The 22,743-nt window shown below is 38.6% G+C and overlaps 1 protein-coding gene across 6 annotated transcripts in view; it reads left to right on the forward strand.

Moving 5' to 3' along the window:
- The window catches only part of EPHA5 (EPH receptor A5), a 306,886-nt gene that overhangs the window by 45,751 nt on the left and 238,392 nt on the right, over positions 1-22,743 (forward strand). For all 6 annotated transcript variants that reach the window (XM_053607676.1, XM_053607677.1, XM_053607674.1 and 3 more), the window contains exon 3: positions 21,331-21,994. In XM_053607676.1, the coding sequence (XP_053463651.1) occupies positions 21,331-21,994 (664 nt within the window). The remainder of the gene's footprint in view (positions 1-21,330; positions 21,995-22,743) is intronic.

Below are 22,743 nucleotides of genomic sequence, written 5' to 3' on the forward strand. Positions count from 1 at the left end.
AATGAGGAAGATTCCGAATGATGATGACAAAGCTCGAACGTGTGGGTGGCGCCTGTAGCTCAAAGGAGTTAGGGTGTCAGCCCCATATGCTGAAGGTGGTGGGTTCAAACCCAGCCCCTGCCAAAAGAAAAAAAAAAAGAAGCTTGAACGCGTTGAATTGTTTATTTTAAAGCATCATTCAAGTTGAGTTTGCATTTTAAAATGTTATTGTTTTAAAATTATTTTGTTATCTCCTAATCCTGGCAAGTCTTTCCCCTTAACTCTTATTGGTACTGTCCTCAAGCTCTAAATAAATGTCTTTTTTTATTGTTATTTATTTTTATTTTTGCAGTTTTTGGCCAGGGCTGGTTTTGAACCCACCACCTCTGGTATATGGGGCCGACACCCTACTCCTTTGAGCCACAGGCGCCGCCCAATAAATGTCTTTTTAAAATCAAAACCTTATTTTCCTTTTCTCTGACCCATATTATAATTGGTAATAGTGGAATGTCTAGGTAGCTATTATATCATGAATTTTATTTTGTTCTTTTGTTCATTATTTGTTAGTTACTGCTAGTATGAATACATGCATTTTTGGCATTTTGTAAAGTTTTGGTTAGAATGTATGCTAAAGCACTTAGTTCATTTATTTCTAAGAATGAGGTAACTGCCCTGCACCACTCACAGCCATGGATATGATGGTGTGAAGAAACCTGTTACAGTTTCATGACATAGTAATAGATGTGATGTTGCCAGGAGAATTACCGCCCCCCCCCCCCAGGTGGTCATTAGGAAGTCCTTGGAGCCCAAGGGTTCATGCCGTAGTCTCCACGCCATGTCTGTTGTGACTGGGCCTGGGATTCCAAAACCCTGGCGCTTCCTGCCTCATATAGGCAGCTGTCTTGTAAAGCTATCAGAGAGGTTTTACATTTCCTTTATATTATGGCACTTATCACACACCTGGTATTATTATATTACATCACCTGTTAGACTCCCACGGTTGTGTGCTTTTCCTGATGGGCATAAAACGTGAAGAGTGTGGTTTTCTTTCCTGTTCACTGTTGCATCTTCATAGCAGAGAAGGTAACCCATACCTTGTCAAGTGAAAGGACAAATAAATGAATATGGGGTGGAGACTGGAAGAGAAATTCCTCTTCATTTATAGGTATGTGGGTTCAGGTCCCTGAAACTGTGGCTCACGTGCCTGAGCTGTGAGAATCTGACCTGCCCAGTTATAACTGTGATTCCCGTGGAAAAAAAATGATATATGCATTAATTATATATTAAATAGATTGATAAGCTTTGTGAGGCTTATGGTCTAAGAACCAATCTTTTCCTCATACATGTAGAAGTGTTTTATTTTGAGAAAATGAATTCTGAGTTTCAAATAGGTTATTTGCAAGTAATATGGGACCATTTTCCAAGTTGTCTAAACACATATTATGGAAATCGGCTGATAAAACTTATTATGTAATGAATTTCATGGTTTTTAAAGTTAAATATTAATACAAGGGTTTTTTAATTAAATCATAGCTATGTACATTAATGTAATTATGGGGTACAATGTGCTGGTTTTATATACCATTTGAAATATTTTCATCCAACTGGTTAACACAGCCTTCAGGACATTTTCTTAGTTATTATGTTAAGACATTTATATTCTACACTTAGTAAATTTCACATGTACCCTTGTAAGATGCACCATAGATGTGGTCCTCCAATTACCCTCCCTCCCTCTCCTCTTTTCCCTTCTTCTTGGGCTATAGTTGGGTTATAGCTTTCATATGAAAGCTATAAATTGGTTTCATAGTAGGGCTGAGTACATTGGATCAATAAATTCTGGTATATGTACACCATGGAATATTATGCAGCCTTAAAAAAGATAGAGACTTACCTCTTTCATGTTTATACATGGATGGAGCTGGAACATATTCTTCTTAGCAAAGTATCTCAAGAATGGGGGGAAAAGTATCCAAAAAAAGCATCCAATGTAATACAAGGTTTTAACTGTTTGCTGAGTCTCTCCAGGGACACTGTTCTCATTAATAATTAAAGTTTCATGAGCTGGACGTTCTGCTGCTCTGCCCAGGTTACCTAAGAAGCCAGACCAAGTTCACTGTAGGAGACATCTTTTATTTATTTATTTTTTCACAAGCAACATCCAGTAAGAATCTCCAAGAATTACAGAACAGTTATGCTTATCATTAAACAGCAAGTTGAAAATTAAATTTGAAGGACCTCTAAAGCAAAACCCATAACCTGCCTCCTATTATCGATGTGATTCCAATAAAAAGGGGAATTCTAACACCGAAAGTACATGTATCATCCTGAAATGAAGAATAAGCCTTTAAATGGAACAAATTTGGCTTTATGAAAGATGTGCTAGTCTTTTCTCATTTCCTTGAGAGTTACTGAAAACTTGGTTGTACCATTGGCTGAGATTTGGGAATGATGTAAAACTTGGCGTTTTCATTCACTGATAAGAACACTTGACTTTTTGTCCTGGGGTTTTCCAAATGTGCCATGTTGCCTCTGCCTTGAAAACACTTTGGTAAACCTACCCAGGTACATATGTGAACAAATAAGGTGTAACTTTTTCTAGAAAAACCCTTGTAGTGTTACGATATTTGTCATTATTTTAGCCCAGACACTAGCTATTAGATTTACTCTTTGCAAACTGTTGTGCACGGGGCTGACCAAGGGACGGGGTGCAAGCGGTGTGAGTGATCTCAGGGCCAAGCCGCTGATGGGCTGACAGACTTCCCCTGTCGCTTCCCGAGCTCCACAACCCTCCAAAACCACACATTGAGGTCTGGCCCTGACCTAGGAAGGTTGGGGGCTTAGGGGAGAAATTGGAATGTTTGTTAAGCTCTGAATGTGCATGTATATTTTATCAAGTTCAAAATGTGGATAAAGAGTATAAGAGGCTTAAAGCCTAAGGCAAGAAAATAAAGGGTTCTCCACATATTACACAAGAAGAAAGGAGAGAAGAAGTGAGAGATGACAGGAGGGCGGGACGGATCCCTTTCTGCTGATCACTGATGGTCCCCGTCCTCTTGGGTAGGACCCTGCCCCATCTGCTGTTTCCTCATCTGCAGCGCAGTAACACCCTTATACGACTGCCTGACCGAGCGATTATAGTATCAGTACCACCCAGTGAAACCACTGCAAACCTCACCACAACACTGTGAACGAGATCTGAAAAACATAACCACGTGAAATTTGGTGTCATGTTTGCAAGATAAAAGAACCGCTTGAGGGAAGCTTGCTGCTGAGAACAGGATCTATTTATCATAGTATGTGAATTATATGATTATCACCATTAATGTTTGTGAGAGAAAAGCTGGTCTATGAAATATTATCTTCTAACGTCTTATTCTGGGATATATTTATTTAGAATAATTAAGCTATAGCATAATATCATACCATCTCCATGAAAATTGAACTCAACTCCAGTGAATTGCTTTGAATCAGCGACATTGATTGCGCACTTCATGAGGGACGGACACCATGCAAAAAATGTAAAGAAAGAGTAAGTTCATCTTTCAAGAGTACACTAAATAAATACGGTTTAGAGTTATCTTTAAAGAAAAGAAAATTAGGGCGGTGCCTATGGCTCAAAGGAGTAGGGCGCTGGCCCCATATGCTGGAGGTGGTGGGTTCAAGCCCCAGCCAAAAACTGCAAAAAAAAAAAAAAAAGAAAGAAAAAGAAAATTACTTTTCAGAAAAGAAGTAAAGCAAGCTGAAAAGAAGACAGGCAGGGTTACCATAGGGGATGCCCAGAGCAAGTGGGTCTGAATAATTTTAACCTTAAGACATTGAAAAGTTTAATCATACTTTTCTTCTTTACTTCAGCAAAATCGAATCTAAGTGAAATTTTAATCTGAGAACTTAATGTGAGCTTTTATTTTATTTATTTATTTATTTATTTATCTATTTTTTGAGACAAGAGTCTGAAGCTGTCGCCCTGGGTAGGTGCCATGGCATCACAGCTCACAGCAACCTCCAACTCTTGGGCTCAAACAATTCTCTTGCCTCAGCCTCCCAAGTAGCTGAGAGGCGCCTTCCACAATGCCCGGCTATTTTTTGGTTGTAGTTGTCATTGTTGTTTGGCAGGTCTGGGTTGGATTCAAACCCGCCAGCCCTGGTGTATGTGGCTGGCACCCTAGCCGCTGAGCTACAGGCGCTGAGCCTTAATGTGAACTTTAATCTGAGAACTTATGGACGCAGTGACATCTGCTGCTTCTGGACAGGGCATTCTCCAGGCTGGGGGATGTTGTTACGGAGGGAGATGCGAAGGATGAGGCGGTTTCTGTCAACAAGTGATGTGCCCCAGGCTTTTTATTTTGTTCACCCACACTGAGCATCCGTGCAGTATTCATTATTAAAATTAGGCTATATCCCAATTAAGGGAGAATCATCTATTCAAGACCATTATCTGAGGTTAGTAATTGCCCCATTTCTCATCTTCACGGAATTTTGTATCGTATGGAAAAAATGATGCCTCAGTTCACAGAAATACCTAAGAGTGTCTGATGGCGCACAGGGAGTTGCTGAAGCGTGCGTGTCCCCAGCTATTCAGCCTCGCTCCCTGCGCTGCTTCTTGGGTGTCTCCAGGGAGGAGAGGCTGCATCACCCGCATTTTTCCACTTTCTTCCATGTATTGGAAAGGCACATGGGAAACATTACATGAGTTTAGGCAAATACGTTATCTGATTCCCGAAGTCACCATGATGTCATCTGAGAGCATTTCTTTATGTTATCTTTGTTCCAGAAAATCTAACATCTTTTCTGTCTCAGCATAAAACAAAACAAAACATAAGGCAAGACCATGATCTGCTTTTATTTCACAGCAATAAACATAAAACCTTTCAAAAACAGAAATATCATTTCAAACTTCATTTCTTATAAAAGGAAAGGATTGCATACACCTACAGCAATATGATTTTTGAAAGATTTTCCAGGATGTGTAACTGGCATAGTGAAATGTAAGGAACACAGAGAAAAAAGATACAAAAACACACCAAAAACACGCCAAAAACACACCACGAAAGTGTAACCTGTGTTTCTGAGTCAGGCCAAATGCATGGAAGTTGTTTGCTCACAAATTTAAATGACATAATAGTAAATCTAAGAGTTTAAAGATGTGGAAAAACAATAAATTTAGAAAAAAAAGAAATAGCAAAGGTAAAGAAGATGAGGGTGGACTTGTTTCTCATCAAACACTGAGTTGAGACTCTTAGGAAATGCCCTTAGGTGTAGGAGAAAGTATTTAGTTGGAATGTTGAAGAATAGGCCATATGGACAGAGGAAGGTTTGGTCTATAATGCTTTTTTTATACAGGCAATTTTGGTAAATTTCTATTTGGAGATTTTTTTTTTATTAAGTCATTTGTACATAGATCATGGACACATTTATGCCTTTATGGGATTCAATGTGTCGATTATTTGTACAAATTGGAGTGCTTACATCCTACTAATCAACATAGCCTTCACCTCATTTACCCAATTACAGCATTAAAACATTTGTGTTCTACACCTGACAGATTCAACTTGTACTTGCAATGTGCTCCATAGGTGTGGTCCCCCTACTAACCCTCCCTCTATGAACCCAGCCCCCTCCTCTCCCCTGTCCCTCCCCTTCCCTCCTTCATCCTGGGCTATAGTTGTGTTTCATTCTTCATATGCAAGTGTGAGTGATTATAAATTGGTTTCACAGTAGTACTGAGTACATTGGATATATTTTTTTCCATTCCTGAGACACTTTACTAAGAAGAATATTTTCCAGCTCCATCCATGTAAACATAAAAGAGGTAAAGTCTCCATTTTTTTTTTAAGCTGCATAGTATTTGGAAAACTTTTAAAGACTCAATTCAACAAATATTTGCTGAATATTCAAGTAGTTTGCTAAAGGATTCAAAAGATGAATGTATATTCCCCCCTTTCTATTAAGGAATTTTTCATTTGTTTTGAGAAACTGTCATACTATAAATAACTTTGATCCAGGGTACTGGGTGCTGGTACACTTCCTGGATCTGTGTTCGTAAGAGATTTTTACAGAATTCTGGTTAGATGTTGGGCTCTGTCAAGAGAGACTGTGTGTGTGGCAGACAGTCCAGAGCCAGGACTCTGAAGGGTGTTGCAGAATTGCAGCTCCACAACTCATTAACTTTTTTAGGTTTCCCGTCTCAATAGTAATACCTCCCTTATTGTTTTGATATTCTGGGTTAAAACATGCAAAATGTTTTATTTCTCATATTACATTCTCCATACAGCTTAAACAATTATTAATATGTTATTAAGATGTATATTCTTGGTTCTCAGTACTCTGTAGGCATGATAAAAACTTGGTGTGAATCTGCATTTTAACTAACACTAGAGACGCTTATGATACCTCTAATAACCAAACCCATGTCCGGAAACCTGTTCTAGGTCATCCACATTGAGCATTGTGATAAAAAAGTAGAAATTTTATGATATTACAATTAAAACAGAAAAACATGAAAATATACTACTAGGAATAAATATTATAGAAAGAGATAAAGGGGAAAAAACCCACCTGAGCATGTTTTAACACGTAGATTACTAAGTTGATGTTTTCTGGATATGTGTGTGTGTGTTAGATAAATAGATAAATTAGATAAATAAATAATATTTGTTTATGTAAGCATGACCCCATTAAATGAGTGAAAATTCTCTGCACATAGATACTCTGGAAAAACTGGCCTACCTATGTGTGCGTGTGTACACACACAGATTCACACACTAATGAGAATTTCTCAGTATGTCTCATGCTGAAAGTTGAATTCTATCAGTTTTAAGGTATTTTAGCTGAAGAAAAAAATGCATAAAAATGGTTTAAAGCTAAAGAAAATTACCTTAGTCATCGCTCATTTTTCATTTAGAGATTTTTGGAGAACTGTTCTGCATAAATCAATTGTAGTTATTTAATGTTGCTGTACATACTTTGTAGTTATCTGTCCTATTGTTACAATTATAATTTGAATAAAATTATATATTCTGTTATTAAATACCAAGCCTCCTTATTTGATGTTTTTCTTTAATATACTTTAGAAAACATACTTAGATATATGTTTATATATCTTAGTTTTTTAAGTATGAAGACTGAACAGAGCTATTCTTGTATAGATCTCAGATTCTTTGTTAGAGTTTTTCGATTATGTAGAAAATAGTAAATTGTTTATAATAGATTCGTATAAATGCCTATAGAGTAATGTGTTATCAGTGAGCGTACAATGGCGAACATCCATCAGGTGTCAAGATTAGTTTTTTTTTCTTTTGTGAGCCTCCTTTGGGGCAAACCTCTGAGTCTGAGCGAAGGGTGTGTGTTGCTCATTCATCAGCTTGTGAATAGGATTTCTTGAATGGGAACTTACCAGAATTATAAATGCAATCATTTTCTAATGAATTGAAGTGTAGACTTTGTGAGCTAACATGAAAAGAACTTAAAAATTAGGGGCTTATTAGTTTATCTGTAAAAATCATTGCAGAAGTGAACTCTGTCAACACTACGTTTGTACAAACCATAAAGTGGCTACTTGCAGAGAAATCTTCAAGAAAATATCAATGCTTTTGTGATGCTGTGTCATGATTGGCTCTAAAACACGGCTTTCCATTCTTGGGAAAACTAATTAATTGAAAATATACTGAGGGGGCAGCACCTATGGCTCAAAGGAGTCGAGTGCCAGCCCCATATACCAGAGGTGGCGGGTTCAAACCTGGCCCCAGCCAAAATCTGCAAAAGAAAATACACTGAGATTTTCATTAAAGAAAAATTTAATTATGAATAGTGAGAGCTATAAAATTTTTCTTTGCTTTTTGAATTTTTCCAGGATGTATGTACTTCATTACATTTTCTAGTAATTAAATGTCTAGTCATTTTCTTTTGAGATAGTTTACTTTTAGGAGGATTGTACTTAACTATAATCAAAAAATTAATGTAACTCTGCTGCTTATAAGCTTCCCTGAACATAGCCTTCTGAATCACTTTCTTCTTCTGGGCCATGTGAGCTGGCGTGTGAACGGAAATCAGGGCTCCCACGTTCTTTACAGGGGTGAGTGGAAGAGGATCTGAGGCCCTGTGTTTGAACTTCACATTGAGCTCAATAAGGATCTTGTTTCAAGTCTAGATGGAAATTTCAGATGCTGTTATATGACTTTAATATCTTATTTTATATGGGGGGGAAGAAAAAAACTATTTAGAGCAAGGTCTCCCATCACATGATATAAACCCTGCTTTTATTTATATAAATTACTGAACCTTTTAAATGTTATTTTTTGGTGAGTTACTAATATTTTGGAATCTTCTAAGACAGCCATGGGCTAGCCGCCTGTGACTTCCCATTGATAATTAGATGAATGAATTTTATGATTAGATAAATGCAATTTATCTAAATTTCAGTTACATTACCCTTGCATTATGCACCATAGGTGCACCATTCACCCTCCCTCGATCCGACCTCCCCCCCATCAGATCTATTAGAATAGAGTATAAATGTCTTAACACAATAACTAAGTAAACGAGATGAGGTATATATTAACCAGTGTGATGTAAGTGTTCCTATTCTGTATGAAATCAGCACATTGTACCCCATAAATGCATTAATGTATACATGATCTATGGGTTCATGATTTAATAAAAAATAATTAATTAAAATAAATAAATAAAAATAACTTTCAGTTACACAGATAAATGAAATTCTCAGAGAATCAAGTGGTACCCTTTCTGCTAGATCCAATTCTCCTGACTATAAAACCTTTCCTGGTGCTGCTGACCCTTAATAACATGTCCAGAATTGAATTTACACTTCTCTTTCTTTGCTGTTCTTTTGGTGGTGGTTATTACTGAGAGGAAAAGAAAAAAGAAAAAGCAGTAGCTAGCATAAAAGGCTTGCAATGTTTAGAGTTGACATGCCAAGTGTTTCTTGGAATAAATTGCTTCTGGAAAAAGAAAGGAGAAAAACTGCCACTCAAAAGTTCTCTCTGTCCTCCTGCTGTAGACCCCAGCCCCTCGCTGAGCACAGCTCTGAGAGTAAGGAAACTGGTTCTTGGCCATTTCCTTCCTTCCTTCATTATTCTTATAAACTCACATATGTATATTCACCCCCTTTTCACTCTTACCATAATACCTTCAAACAATGGGTGTTGAATTCGCACCATTCCCCAGGCATAATTCTAAAAATTGGGAGGAGGTACCAAATGGACCAGATTTCTTTGTCATCAAAGCAAGAGAATGAATCCATTGGATTATTAGAAGGTACAGATGTGTCAGCTGATAGAGGAATATATATTAGATGCCATGAAGAATTTGTTCAAAGGGAGTAATTAGAATGTAAGGCGTTATGATACAGTGTCTCCCTGAGTGATCACAACCTGATCAATTGTCAGCCCATACCATAACTGAGAATTTCCCCAAACATGGTAATATTTAGGAGAATGCTTGGTGTGGTAGGAATAAAGAGTTATCTACAACTACAAGTATAGGAAAGACCATATAAAACCAAACTGTCCAGTTCACCGTGTGGCTTTCCTTGACATCTGTGCTTACTGCGAAGTTTCTCTGCACGCAGAATTCTGAAAGCCTTCAATCTAATGTCTCGGAGAAAGATAAACAAGGAAGTGCTCTGTGCTTGTTTTCCTGAAGAGCACTTTTGTGTTCCTTGAAATATTTAGTGGAATTTTAGTTGCATTCAAAAATACGTTGACTGATATTACTTTAATAACTACTTAAGTTTTAATTCAAAGTTAGAAACAAAAAATAAGATGCAGGATGGAATTCTGAAAATCATAAACAAATGTACTTTTGGAAGAATAGTGGAGAGAATTCATTGACCGCATTTGCTCGGTTGCCCAACAAGACTTCCTTGTCATCTGTGTTTATTCTATTTGTGTTTTCTATTATCAGAACGTATTGGTGAAAGGATTATGGTATTAAGCAGAGAAAAAGACTTTAATAGCTCATCTTACTGTTAAGGTTAAAATCACGCTGAAAAATTAATTTTGCTGCTCCCACCTGTGGCTGCTAACCCCAACAAATGGCTTCAAAATGATTAAGGGGCAAATGGGAAGACAGGGAAAAAATATTGGCAGAAGACTTAGGAAGAATAAATGTAAAGACTGCCGCCCTGTACTGTTAATAGCTTCACTAATACTATAAAGATTTTTGTATGTCAGGGCTGCGCCTGTGGCTCAAGGAGTAGGGCACCGGTCCCATATGCCAGAGGTGGCGGGTTCAAACCCAGCCCCGGCCGAAAACCACAAAAAAAAAAAAAATAAAAAAAAAAATTGTATGTGCCTAGAATTCTTCGGATTCTTAGAATCATGTTTTCAGAGTAATTCTCAAAAATTATTTAAGGTACAGTAAAATATATTGGCATTATTGATAAACATAAGAAAATGTCTGTAAACGTTAGTAAATCAAATGCCTTGTTATAAAATGCTACAGTTTGATGTTGGTCAAACTAAATTTGCATTTAAGTAACCATCAAAACATATAAACACTAAAAATCTGTAATTGTCCTTGTAAAAATATCTCTAAACATTTTCTACTTTTGGTAAGAAGGATATACAATTATTATTTTTTTTATTTTAATTTTTTTTTTTTTTTTTGTGATTTTTGGCCAGGGCTGGGTTTGAACCCGCCACCTCCGGCATATTGGACCGGCACCCTACTCCTTGAGCCACAGGCGCCGCCCAGGATATACAATTATTTAATGTTCTTTGCACTGTTAGTGGGATTGCAGACTAATATAGGCTCTTTGGAAAGTACGGAGAATCCTCAAAGAGCTAATAGTAGACCTTCCATTTGATTCCCCAATTCCATTACTAGGTGTCACCCAGAAGGTAAAATAAATATCTTTATTTTACCATAAAGATATTTGCCCTAAAATGTTTATTGCAGCTCAATTCACAATCACTAAGATGTCGAATCAACCCAAGTTCCCAAATGGATTAACCAGCGGTGGTATATGTAGACCACAGAATCCTATCCAGCCATAAAAAAAGACAGTGAATCTGCGTCTTTTGTATTTATCTGGATAGAGTTGAAGAACATTCTCCTTAGTAAAGGATCACAAGAATGGAAAAGAAGTTACCCAATATACTCAGTACTAAATGAAGCCAATAGAAAAACAACTGTATGGCCAAAGGAAAGAAAAACACAATTAAATTCAAGTAGGGGGAGTGTGGAGTGGGAACGGGATGGTGAGCTCTCAACTAATGGGCAAAATGTGAGGGTGCCCAGCACACCCCTTGGGTAAAGGGCTCAGCTACAGGTTGGACTTTGCCTGACAGGTGCAGACATTGTGACCCAATGGTTTGTATCTTCGTATTAATCTGAAATGAAAAAATAAAAGACAAAGACCAATAATGTTGAAAGCAGACACCACAGTGGGTAGCATGCAGGAAAAACAGCTTTGTTCTGAAGTTCCAGGAAGACCATTAATTAGAGCCACTGGCAAGAGAATTCTTTTTAACTAATTTTTGATTGGCAACATCGTGTTTCAAGTGACGTGCTCAATATGTTGTGAGTTTAGATACCTTAACATGGTAGTTTCTTGGCATTTCTGAAAAGAAAACAAAGAAATACAGTTATTCAAAGAGATATTTTTGGTTGAGATTAATCTTTTGACCAGACACGTGCTTGACAGATAGAGGAGGGGGGTTGACATGAGCCTGTCTTATTTCCACCTCTGAGAAGGAAAGAACCACTGGGATTCTGATTTCTTTTTTTTAAGTTGTTTTCAGGCAGCACCTGTGGCTCAAAGGAGTAGGTCGCCGGCCCCATATGCCGGAGGTGGTGGGTTCAAATCCAACCCCGGCCAAAAACTGCAAAAAAAAAAAAAAAAAAAAAAAAGTTGTTTTCTCATTCTCTTTGGTAGAGTATCACAAGAATGGAAAAGCATGGATCGAATGTATCCGATACTAATATGAAGCCAGTAGATGAACTAACACACATCTGCAGAAGGACAAAACTCAATTCAATGCCAGTGGGGGAGGGTAGGGGGAGAAGAGGAGGGAGGGGATGGTGAGCTCCCACCTAACGGGCTCAGTTGGGGGTACCTGGCCCACCTCCTGGGGGAGGGGCACCTGACAACAGGGACTCTACCTAACAAATGCAAACATTGCCATCTAATCATCAATACCCTCATACTCATCTGAAGTAAAAATATATGAAAAGTTGCTTTCTGTGGAAGGTCTCCCTACCCGCTGGACAGCACGCTGACTGTAGGCTGCCTCCATTGCTACAGAATTTCACTAATACCACTGTAACAAATAGATGAAAACTGGACCCTCGTCCACATATGGCAATATAATCACTTAAACTTTAATAAGCCCGTAGCTCTAATGTGCCTGTTTCCCAACAAAAAATGAGATGGAAATTTGTGTTGAATAGCCACTGATTACAAGAGCAAGATTAATGGGAGGGACGGAACTGATTTATGGGCACTTTGGTCCCGGCCTGCGCCACAAGCATAATATTATCTGCTGAAAAATGAGGGCAGAGTAAAGAAGAGAGAGAACAGGCCGTATTATACTTTCTAATACGCTTCATAGACTGGATATATAATCCAGACTGTATGAATAAATGGTTTACTGGAAACCCCCTCTTTTTGGCAAAGGTATAATTGTATTTATTTTGCCTGAAACATTAAGTGTACCAGACGTAAATCTACTTTGTTCTCGTTAAATGGAATCCCAAGTGAGATCTTTATGCTTTTTTTTTTTCTACTTTACTGAAACTTTCATACTGCTTGGAAAATACACCTTCCCCACAGAATTTAGAGCTGTTGGGACAGTATTTATGTTAAGGCGTGCAATAATTTCACTTTTAAATTTTACCTGTTTGGGGAATGTATATATTTACGTAACACGAAGAGGGTCATCTCTGATGCCTCACAGCGACTGTTAGGAAGGAAGTTTTTACAGCCTGTTTGTAAGCGCCTGTGTGTGCACGTGTCTGCCCGAAATCCTGGAGCTCGGGAGAAATATTTCACTGCTCTAGATTTTAAAATCTCTGTGGTAGATGCGTACACCCAAATAAGCAAATATATAATGGAGATCACAACCACTCCTTAGAAAGATACAAACTCACTAACTCTGTAAACTTTAGTAATAGTACCCAAAAGTTTATTTATATTACCACATTCTATGTCATATAAGGGTTGGTCTGACCATCACTTAGCATAATATGGTCAAAAAATATATAGTGGGCGCTGTTATGGCTTAGGCTGAGAGGTGTTCCAACATAGAGCAGTGTTACAGTGAAACTAAATGAGATTGGTGGTTTATAAATCTGTTTATTTTTAGTAGCTTTTAAAATTACAAGTCGTGAAGGTGGTGCCTGTGGCTCAGGGGAGTAGGGTGCTGGCCCCATATGCCGGAGGTGGCGGGTTTAAACCCAGCCCCGGCCAAAAACTGCAAAAAAAAAAAAAAAAAATTACAAGTCGTGGTTCAAAGTTACTGATGAATTATATAATATGCACCGTACGTGATGGGATTGCTCTTGATAAAGGAATAATGAAATCATTTATGATTTTATTAAGTTTATTAACTTGTTAATTTTAGGCATGCCTACATACCCCAGTCTGTCTTTTAAAATTATTATTGATTAGTTCATAAGGTTGAGTCTGTTTTTAGTAGTGAATTTTTCAAGGAAAAGTGCCAGATTTTAAAACTCAAAGTATTTATGACACCTTTTATCTTTTTATGTAATGTGAAACTATTTAATATATCTTTACTTAAAAGTAGAATGGCAGTATATATATACATATAGATGTGGAGTCTTAATATATATGTTTTCCTTTTTTTTTTTTGGCTTGTGTATTATAATAATCTTCCTGTTTAACAAAGAAATAATTTTCTTGATTCAATTTTAATCTTCTTTCTAAATATGAATATTTTATCTGATATTCTATTAGGATTTTCCCAACCTCTGATTTATTTTTACTGCCCTTAGGTAATTTATTTATTGAATAAGAGAAGAAAGGATCTACTTAAAAAAAAAAATATATATATATATATATACACACACTAACTGCAACGTGGAATGGGCAAAATGTCTATTTCCCCCTCCAGGGGGAAAATCTCTTTTACCTTTTTTTTGCAGTTTTTTTTTGGGGGGGCGGGGCTGGGTTTGAACCCACCACCTCTGGTATACGGGGACGATGCCCTACTCCTTTGAGCCACAGGTACCGCCCATCTCTTTAACCTTTGACTTCAGTGTTGTATCTCCATGTCCAGTTGTCTACGGATTTCCCTGGGAACATAGTCATCAAAACTTGAAAGTTTTATTCTCCGTCTTTCTCAAGTTATTTTATTTTATAGTGAATTGGGTTTGAGCTCGTAAATATTTGTGCTGTTCCACAGGCAATAAGGTAATCAACCTGTTTTATTTCAGACTCAGAAAATTAATTGAGCCATTTCTAGCAATATTGGTACATCATACTTATGAATTTTAAAGACATTTTAAAAATTAAACAACTCAAACTCCTACCTGATGTAAGTCGGTTTTTTCACTAACCTATTATTGAGGAAACATAACAAGACTTTGATTCAAATATTTTTTGCTGACGGTTGATACATTGCATATTTATTTTACTAAAGAGCTATTGCTATGTTAGAGATTGAATTCTTGAAACAAAAATTCTGTGCGACGTGTCTTATTCTTTTTCAAACACGTTTCCTTGTGGGGTGTCCATGGAAACGGAGATGCCCAGGGAATCCCTCGAGCAACCATCCAAAGTCGAGAAACAGCAGGAATGACGGAAGTGACAATTTTACAGGAAAGGTTTTGTCTGCCGAAAACGTAAACACCCAGAACTAGGTCGTTGCTGATTTCGGTGACCTCTCTTAGTCTCACATTTCATGAACTTTAATTTTAAAAAGGGGGAAACATTCATTACAATCAGACATATTGATTGGTGGTGATTAGTTTTTCCATCATTCTGGCCTCAGTTTACTCTCCTGCAAAGTGATGTATTTGTTTTCTGTGCTGCTCTGTAGCCTGTGTGTGTCTGTGTGACTGTGTGTGTGTACCTGTGTGTGTGTCTGTGTGACTGTGCCTGTGTGTGTGACTGTGTGTCTGTGTGTGTCCAACTGTGCGTGTGACTGTGTGGGTGACTGTGTAAGGTCGGAGGCAATGGATTCCTAACGGATTCCTAACAAGATTTTTACATCCCTCCGCCAAGGCAAATCCCCAAGATGGCTCTAATGTTATTTGACCACACACAGGCACATGCACACCCCCACACAGGCACACACATCCACATGCTGAGAATCATAATAGGTGGCATCTAAACGTGTTTTGAGTAAAATTTGAAGCCTAGACTTCATTTTCTTTTGGAGTATTTCAAAAGACATTATAATAAAAAAAAAGTGATATCAAAGGATAATGAACTATAATCCTTCTATTCAAAGAAACATTTAAGGGATAAAAAGGTCTTCCTAGAAAATTATGCTTTGGTCGTGTCTCCGTAAGGTCGGAGGCAATGGATTCTTCACAAGACGTTTACATCACCTTGCCAAGGGAATCCCCAGGACTGCTCTAATGTTCCTTGACTGACTGAAATGAGGTGGAGCTCCTCTGACTATTACGCTGTCCTCTAGGCTGTTAATTTGTGTGAATGGTGAGGAAGGTTCTTGAGTGACAAAACAAAAATAGCTATTTTGAAAACATATGCTCAAGAATAAAATATCTAAACTATGCTATGTTATTAATAAAATGTAATGCAACTGAAAGTATCCTGGGTTCATATGCAAAACTAAACTCATCATAAGTATATGGTTAATTGGAATGGGAAATTATTTTTACACAAATACCTAGACCTTTTTAATAATATTTATTGGATTTTTTAAAAAGTCTGCATTTTTAAACTTATCTAATTTGATTTTATAAAGTTTGGACAGTTTACAGAGAAAAATTTAGTTTTGTTGTTAATATTACACAAATTATATAATCATTTGCTTACCACGTTTGAATTATTTCAAATTTCAAATTAGCTCAGTCTATGGACGAGAGAGAGATGCGGGCATATTTGGTGAGAGTTCATTCATTATAAAATGGCCATCGAATGCCCATCTGTGTCCTGGAGCGTCAGATTCTGAGAAAAATGTATTTGTTTTTCTGAATATTAAAATAAAAATATTAAAATATTTTTCATTAAATATTAAATGAAGAAAGAATCATTTATATTTACATGATGGCTAAAAAGCCTGGTTTTAATTTCAACCAACTTGGGGAGCAGGTGACACAGAATATCAGAGAGCCCATCACAAATCTACGCGTTCAGGCAGAGACGTGCTGGCCAGATCCGGACAGAGCGGCCCAGAGGGTCCCTGTGGTCCTGTGTGCGCCTGAGCAAGGCTTGCCTATCATCTGGACTTGAGTTTCTTATTTTTAAGGTGAATAATAGGGCCAGATGTTTGAGGCTGTTTCCCCTTTTGATACTACATGTTAGGTAATTATGCTGAGAGAGTCCAGATTGGATCTCAGTTTAGATGTGAAGACATTTTAACCAGTAGGACTGAACCTGGGTCTTCAGGCTGGTACGTCTTTCCCTGTACAAGACCAAAGAGTCTTTCCATTCAGGAGTCTACAAAAAGCTTCTCACCACTGCTCCTTAACCTTGGTGGAATTATCTTGATGTAGAAACAAGATTAATTCAAACATAATAGTGAAAATGTCACTGGACAACGGGTACCCCCTGATATGGTGAAAGGTCAAAGTGGACTCTGTTCAGATGACGTTGCTTTCTGTAGCTTTGGGCACACAACGGAAGGAAGGGGAGGTTCTCATGTCCGTCACGTGTTCTGAGTCAGGCTTTTCAAGTTCTGAAGGAAAAAGAAGTAATTTTATAGGCCGGGAGCTTGGAAGTGAGAACGGTGATAACAAGACTGCAGGCAGCAGGTGGTTGGGACAAGAAGCCAACAGGCTCTGAGAGGCAGGCAGGAAGGAACAGCTCTGGGCAGCCTGGGGAGGAGAAGTTGCTTTCTCCATCACAGCCTGGGGACATGAAAGTAGGTTTCCTTTTTCACGTCTCTGATGTAGTCAGCTGTGAGTCTAGAAGGCAGCCAGCTTGGAATTTTCAGTGTTCTCAGAGAAGAGGAGTAAGCCCAAAAATCAGAAAGAAAAATCAAGCATGCTCATGCTGACTGTGTAACCAGGTCTCTTATTTTCAAGGAAAGGAATAGAAAATAGGGAAGAGGCAAGCTCAGAGCAAAGCCTGAGCTTCGAAGAAGGGTCTCGGGCAGGAACCAGGACGGGCGAGCAGCCAAGACACACTTCCAAAATGTCCACGTTCACCACCTGTATTCATCATGTACCAGCAAATCATTTGTAATAAGCCATGAATCATAATAAATCCAACAAAATTGAACAGAAAATGTTTTCTATTTGTGCCGTTCATTAAGTTCCTGTAATCTCCTGCCATGACATTTGGAAAATTATCTAGAAAGAAGCCTAAAAAAAAAAGAAAGAAGCCTGCCATGTTCTCAAGCTCTTGGTTACTTTCTCTTTTCCTTCCTTCCTTCCTTCCTTCCTTCCTTCCTTCCTTCCTTCCTTCCTTCCTTCCTTCCTTCCTTCCTTCCTTCCTTCCTTCCTTCCTTCCTTCCTTCCTTCCTTCCTTCCTTCCTTCCTTCCTTCCTTCCTTCCTTCCTTCCTTCCTTCCTTCCTTCCTTCCTTCCTTCCTTCCTTCCTTCCTTCCTTCCTTCCTTCCTTCCTTCCTTCCTTCCTTCCTTCCTTCCTTCCTTCCTTCCTTCCTTCCTTCCTTCCTTCCTTCCTTCCTTCCTTCCTTCCTTCCTTCCTTCCTTCCTTCCTTCCTTCCTTCCTTCCTTCCTTCCTTCCTTCCTTCCTTCCTTCCTTCCTTCCTTCCTTCCTTCCTTCCTTCCTTCCTTCCTTCCTTCCTTCCTTCCTTCCTTCCTTCCTTCCTTCCTTCCTTCCTTCCTTCCTTCCTTCCTTCCTTCCTTCCTTCCTTCCTTCCTTCCTTCCTTCCTTCCTTCCTTCCTTCCTTCCTTCCTTCCTTCCTTCCTTCCTTCCTTCCTTCCTTCCTTCCTTCCTTCCTTCCTTCCTGTTTTTGGCTGTGGTTGGGCTTGAACCCGCCACCTTCGGCATATGGGGCCGGTGCCCTACTCCTTTGAGCCACAGGCGCGGCCCCCTTACTTCTTTTTACACCTTCTTTTTGCAGAGACTATCAAGAAGTCCTGTTTGCATTAAAAAGGAAGGCACCTTGGAAGAATCCAAAGTTTTATTTCAGATAGTCATTCTAAAATAAATGAAATACTTTTGTTTCTTAGGATGTTTCTCCAAGTGAGAGCAGACATGGGCGAGGGAGGTATTATGCCTTTGATACTCTGAGCGGCTCATTGCTGTAATAATTTAAATTCTGTTTGTTCACTGAAAACGTAAAATGTGAACCTTCGTTTATACTTTGGGTCTTTGAGAAGAAAAATAAATAAAATCATAACATGACAGATTCTAAATTCAAAGAAAATTACAGTTTCTTTCTTCTTAATTGAGAATATTCAGAGAAGCCAGATGCTTATGCACATAGTTTGGAATTATCACCTGAAACAGAAACTATTAAGCTGTTTTGTCAAGTGCTGGGCGGCTTGCATTTTTAATAATATTTTTGGTGCCCTGGACTTTATGCAGATGAGAGTGTGAATTGCTTGGCTCATAAGAAGATGCTGTCTTCTGTCTGCCTTCTTCTTACCAGGATCTTGGTAGAATATACAAGTCAGCTTTCTAAAAGTAATTCAAGTAAAAAACATTAAAATCCATTTGTGTGTACTAGAAAACTGTAATAAAATATTTGAAACAAAAATATGGGCAGTGTCTCCATTTCTTTTGGAGAAGAGCTTTTTGATATTATTTTACCTTTTGCTATTTCAAATAATATACACTTAATCTCGTTACAGCAAGTTGGTAATTTTTGCCAATTTCATTTGGTTATTTGAAGTGTTCTTTTGTATCAAATATTAATCATGACATTTAGGGGTCATTTCTAATAAAGAGACTGATGACTAAACCACTTGGGGAAGAACATTTAAGTAGTTTAATGACAGAATGCAGAAGTCAACAGCTGGTTAGAAAATCAGGGGCTAAGTAGAGTTTGCGAGAGAACAAAAATAAAATTAAATGAAAGAACTGAGGCTTTGCATAATGTTATGATGCGAATGTTGTTAGGCAAGGTAACATCCCCATGTCTCTCTTGTGAATCTGAGGGGCTCAGCAGTTTTATCTCAACTAACACCTGTGACTTACGTCAGTCTGATGGCAGGAGGCTTTGGAGGGGGGCCACCAGGGGCCTAGGATTGATTTGCATTTCTTGTGGCTTCACAGTTTTCACATCTTTCCCAGCTGATGGAATCAATAAATAATGCTATATGTAGTTTCATGTCTAAATAAGTGATTTTTTAATGAAGTTTATTACCTATAACACTTAATGTCTGAAATCGCACGTTTATTGAAAAATTAGTATGTTTCTTCTATTGCTCTGTGAATTTCGGGGTCATTTTAAAGATTTAAAATGGAATTAAAATACGTAGCGCATAAAAATGTAGTTTTTGTACACAAATGTTCTACATATGGGCTGAAGAAATTTCTGAAATTATAATGACATCTTAATGAAGGATGAAAATTTGTTTCTATCCTGTTCTGGAGATGGTTATGGTACGCTGAGGTTCTCAAAACTGGAGTATTTTATGAGAAAAGAGATGGGTTTCATGTTGCTTCTTTGAGCAAATAATATTTCAGAAACTATATAAACTATATTAATTCTTTTACACATATCTATATATGTTCAGAATTCTTTTTTTTTTTTGTAGAGACAGAGTCTCACTTTATGGCCCTCGGTAGAGTGCCGTGGCCTCTCACAGCTCACAGCAACCTCCAACTCCTGGGCTTAAGTGATTCTCTTGTCTCAGCCTCCCAAGTAGCTGGGACTACAGGCCCCCGCACAACGCCCAGCTAGTTTTGGTTGCAGTTTGGCCGGGGCCGGGTTTGAACCCGCCACCCTCAGTATATGGGGCTGGCGCCCTGCTCACTGAGCCACAGGCACCACCCTATCTTCAGAATTCTTAAGACCATTATGCATAAAATAATGTATTTGTAAGAAAAAAATTGGTGTATTTCCAAGGACATTTATTTCCAGGAAATTAGTCAGTATTCAGAATGTCGAGATTTTCCATGTTACTAACTAAACTTTTTAATCTCTATTTTATAATTATTTCCATGTTTATATCTGTGGATAAATCTGTAAATAAATATTCAGTTATCCAAATTCTGAAAGCATCCTGAGATGGATTCAATGAAATAAATATCTTTTATTAATTTTAAATGATTTTCTTTCAACTTTTATTAGGTTGATGTGTTATTTGCAGCATGACAGAATTAAATAAATGACTGTTTTCATGTTTACATGTTTCTCGCTTCTGCTCCACACTTATTCTTCTCATTTTCTCTTTCGTAAGTAGTTCTTTTCCTCCCAAACTTTATGCTCTTGTTTACAGACACACCATTCTTACACATACACCTATACTCCTCTCTTCTCTGGTTCACCACATTCCCATTTAATTTTCCTTTAGTTTCACTCTGAAATACTAGCACGTATTTTTTCCCTGGGGCATGTTACTGTGTGTTTATCTTCAGTCATGTTGGAGATAATAATAAGTTCTTAATTTTCTTAATTAAAAATATAACAAATTGTGGTATATGTACACCATGGAATATTATGCAGCCATAAAAAGATGGAGACTTTACATCTTTTATGTTTATGTGGATGGAGCTGGAACATTTTTTTCTTAGTAAAGTATCTCAAGAATGGGAGAGAAAGTATCCAATGTACTCCGTACTATTATAAAACCAATATTTTATCACCCACACTTTCATAGGAAAGATAAAATATAAATATAGCCCAGGATGAAGGAGGGGAGAGGAGGGGGAGGGTGGGGAGGGGAGAGGCTGGGTGGAGGGAGGGTAAGTGGTGGGACCTCATCTATGGTGCATATTGCAAATCTATTAAGTGTGGAGTATAAATGTCTTAACACAATAGTTAAGTGAGGTGAAGGCTATGTGAACCATAGTTGATGTGAGCATTCCAAATTGTATATAAAATCAGCACATTGTACCCCATAAAATATTAACATTCCATATATATATAAAATTCTCTTGTCCAATACTTTATATCGAGTTCCTTTTCTCAATGCTATATATTGATCCCACAAACATGTCTGTATCTGAATTCCTTCTGTTTGATCATTTTTTGCTGTCTTTTCTGGTTCTAGTCTCTCTTTTTTTTGGAATTTCTTAATGTTTCTATTTTATTTTGTACAGTGGGAAGAGATTGGCGAAGTCGATGAAAATTACGCCCCTATCCATACGTACCAAGTCTGCCGCGTCATGGAGCAGAATCAGAACAACTGGCTTCTGACCAGTTGGATCTCCAACCAAGGTGCTTCCAGAATCTTCATAGAGCTCAAGTTCACGCTGCGGGACTGCAACAGCCTCCCCGGGGGCCTGGGGACCTGCAAGGAGACGTTTAACATGTATTACTTCGAGTCAGACGATGCGCAAGGGAGGAACCTCAAGGAAAACCAGTATGTCAAAATCGACACCATCGCGGCGGACGAGAGCTTCACGGAGCTGGACCTGGGCGACCGCGTCCTCAAGCTGAACACGGAGGTCCGGGATGTGGGGCCTCTGAGCAGGAGAGGCTTCTACCTGGCTTTCCAGGACCTGGGGGCGTGCATCGCGCTGGTCTCCGTGCGCGTCTACTACAAGAAGTGTCCCTCGGTGGTGCGCCACTTGGCCGTGTTCCCGGACACCATCACCGGGGCCGACTCCTCCCAGCTGCTGGAGGTGTCAGGCTCCTGTGTCAACCACTCAGTGACCGACGAGGCCCCGAAGATGCACTGCAGCGCGGAAGGGGAGTGGCTGGTGCCCATCGGCAGGTGCACCTGCGAGGCGGGTTATGAGGAGCGCAATGGCAGCTGCCGAGGTAAGGGCTGCGCGCGGCCAGCGGGGCCAGCGGGGTCAGCGGGGTCAGCCGGGCGAGCGCAGGACCTGCCCTTGGCTGATTGAGGGAGGTTATTCCTCTCTTTTCAGAATTTTGGTATTTCTGGCACCTGTAAAACACTACATGTGATTATTTTATCGGCTCTACATCGTGAATGCTCAGAGGTGCACCTGACTTACCCTGTGATATTTTATATTCATTTTGCTTTCAGGAGTTTTATTTTCAAACAACCCAAAGAAGGGGACTGCTCCCTTTTGTTGTAGGATTACTGTCTGTTCCTGCTGTTTTCTGTCCGTGGAATGGACGTTATTTTGCCCTCTTTCCTTGCTGTGTACACGTAAAGCAGCATTTTAGATGGGAATTGTTTTGGGCATGCTTTGAACTGCCCTTGAATAACTCTTCAGAAGTAAGTTCAGCCGTGTGAATTCACAGCAGAACATTTGCAAACCGGCAGGATTAGCTCCCTGTGCTGTTTACATATGGTTGCTGTTACATGCTTGTTGTTAAACATTTATAGATCAGTTTTAAATGCATAATAAGTGGTGCCCCACGAAAATAACTGTTTACAGATAAAGGCAACACAAAGGTCATCCCAAAGCCATTTGCAATTGGAGACTTTTTTTCTGGTTTAATTTTTCTTTTAAATTGAAACTTGATCATCCATGCTTTTCCCTTCATTTGAAATGCCCTTGTTTTGCCTGAAGTGTGGTGAATTGACCTTTTAAACTTGG

This window comes from Nycticebus coucang, chromosome 10, assembly GCF_027406575.1.
Source record: "Nycticebus coucang isolate mNycCou1 chromosome 10, mNycCou1.pri, whole genome shotgun sequence".
Taxonomy (NCBI): Eukaryota; Metazoa; Chordata; class Mammalia; order Primates; family Lorisidae; genus Nycticebus; species Nycticebus coucang.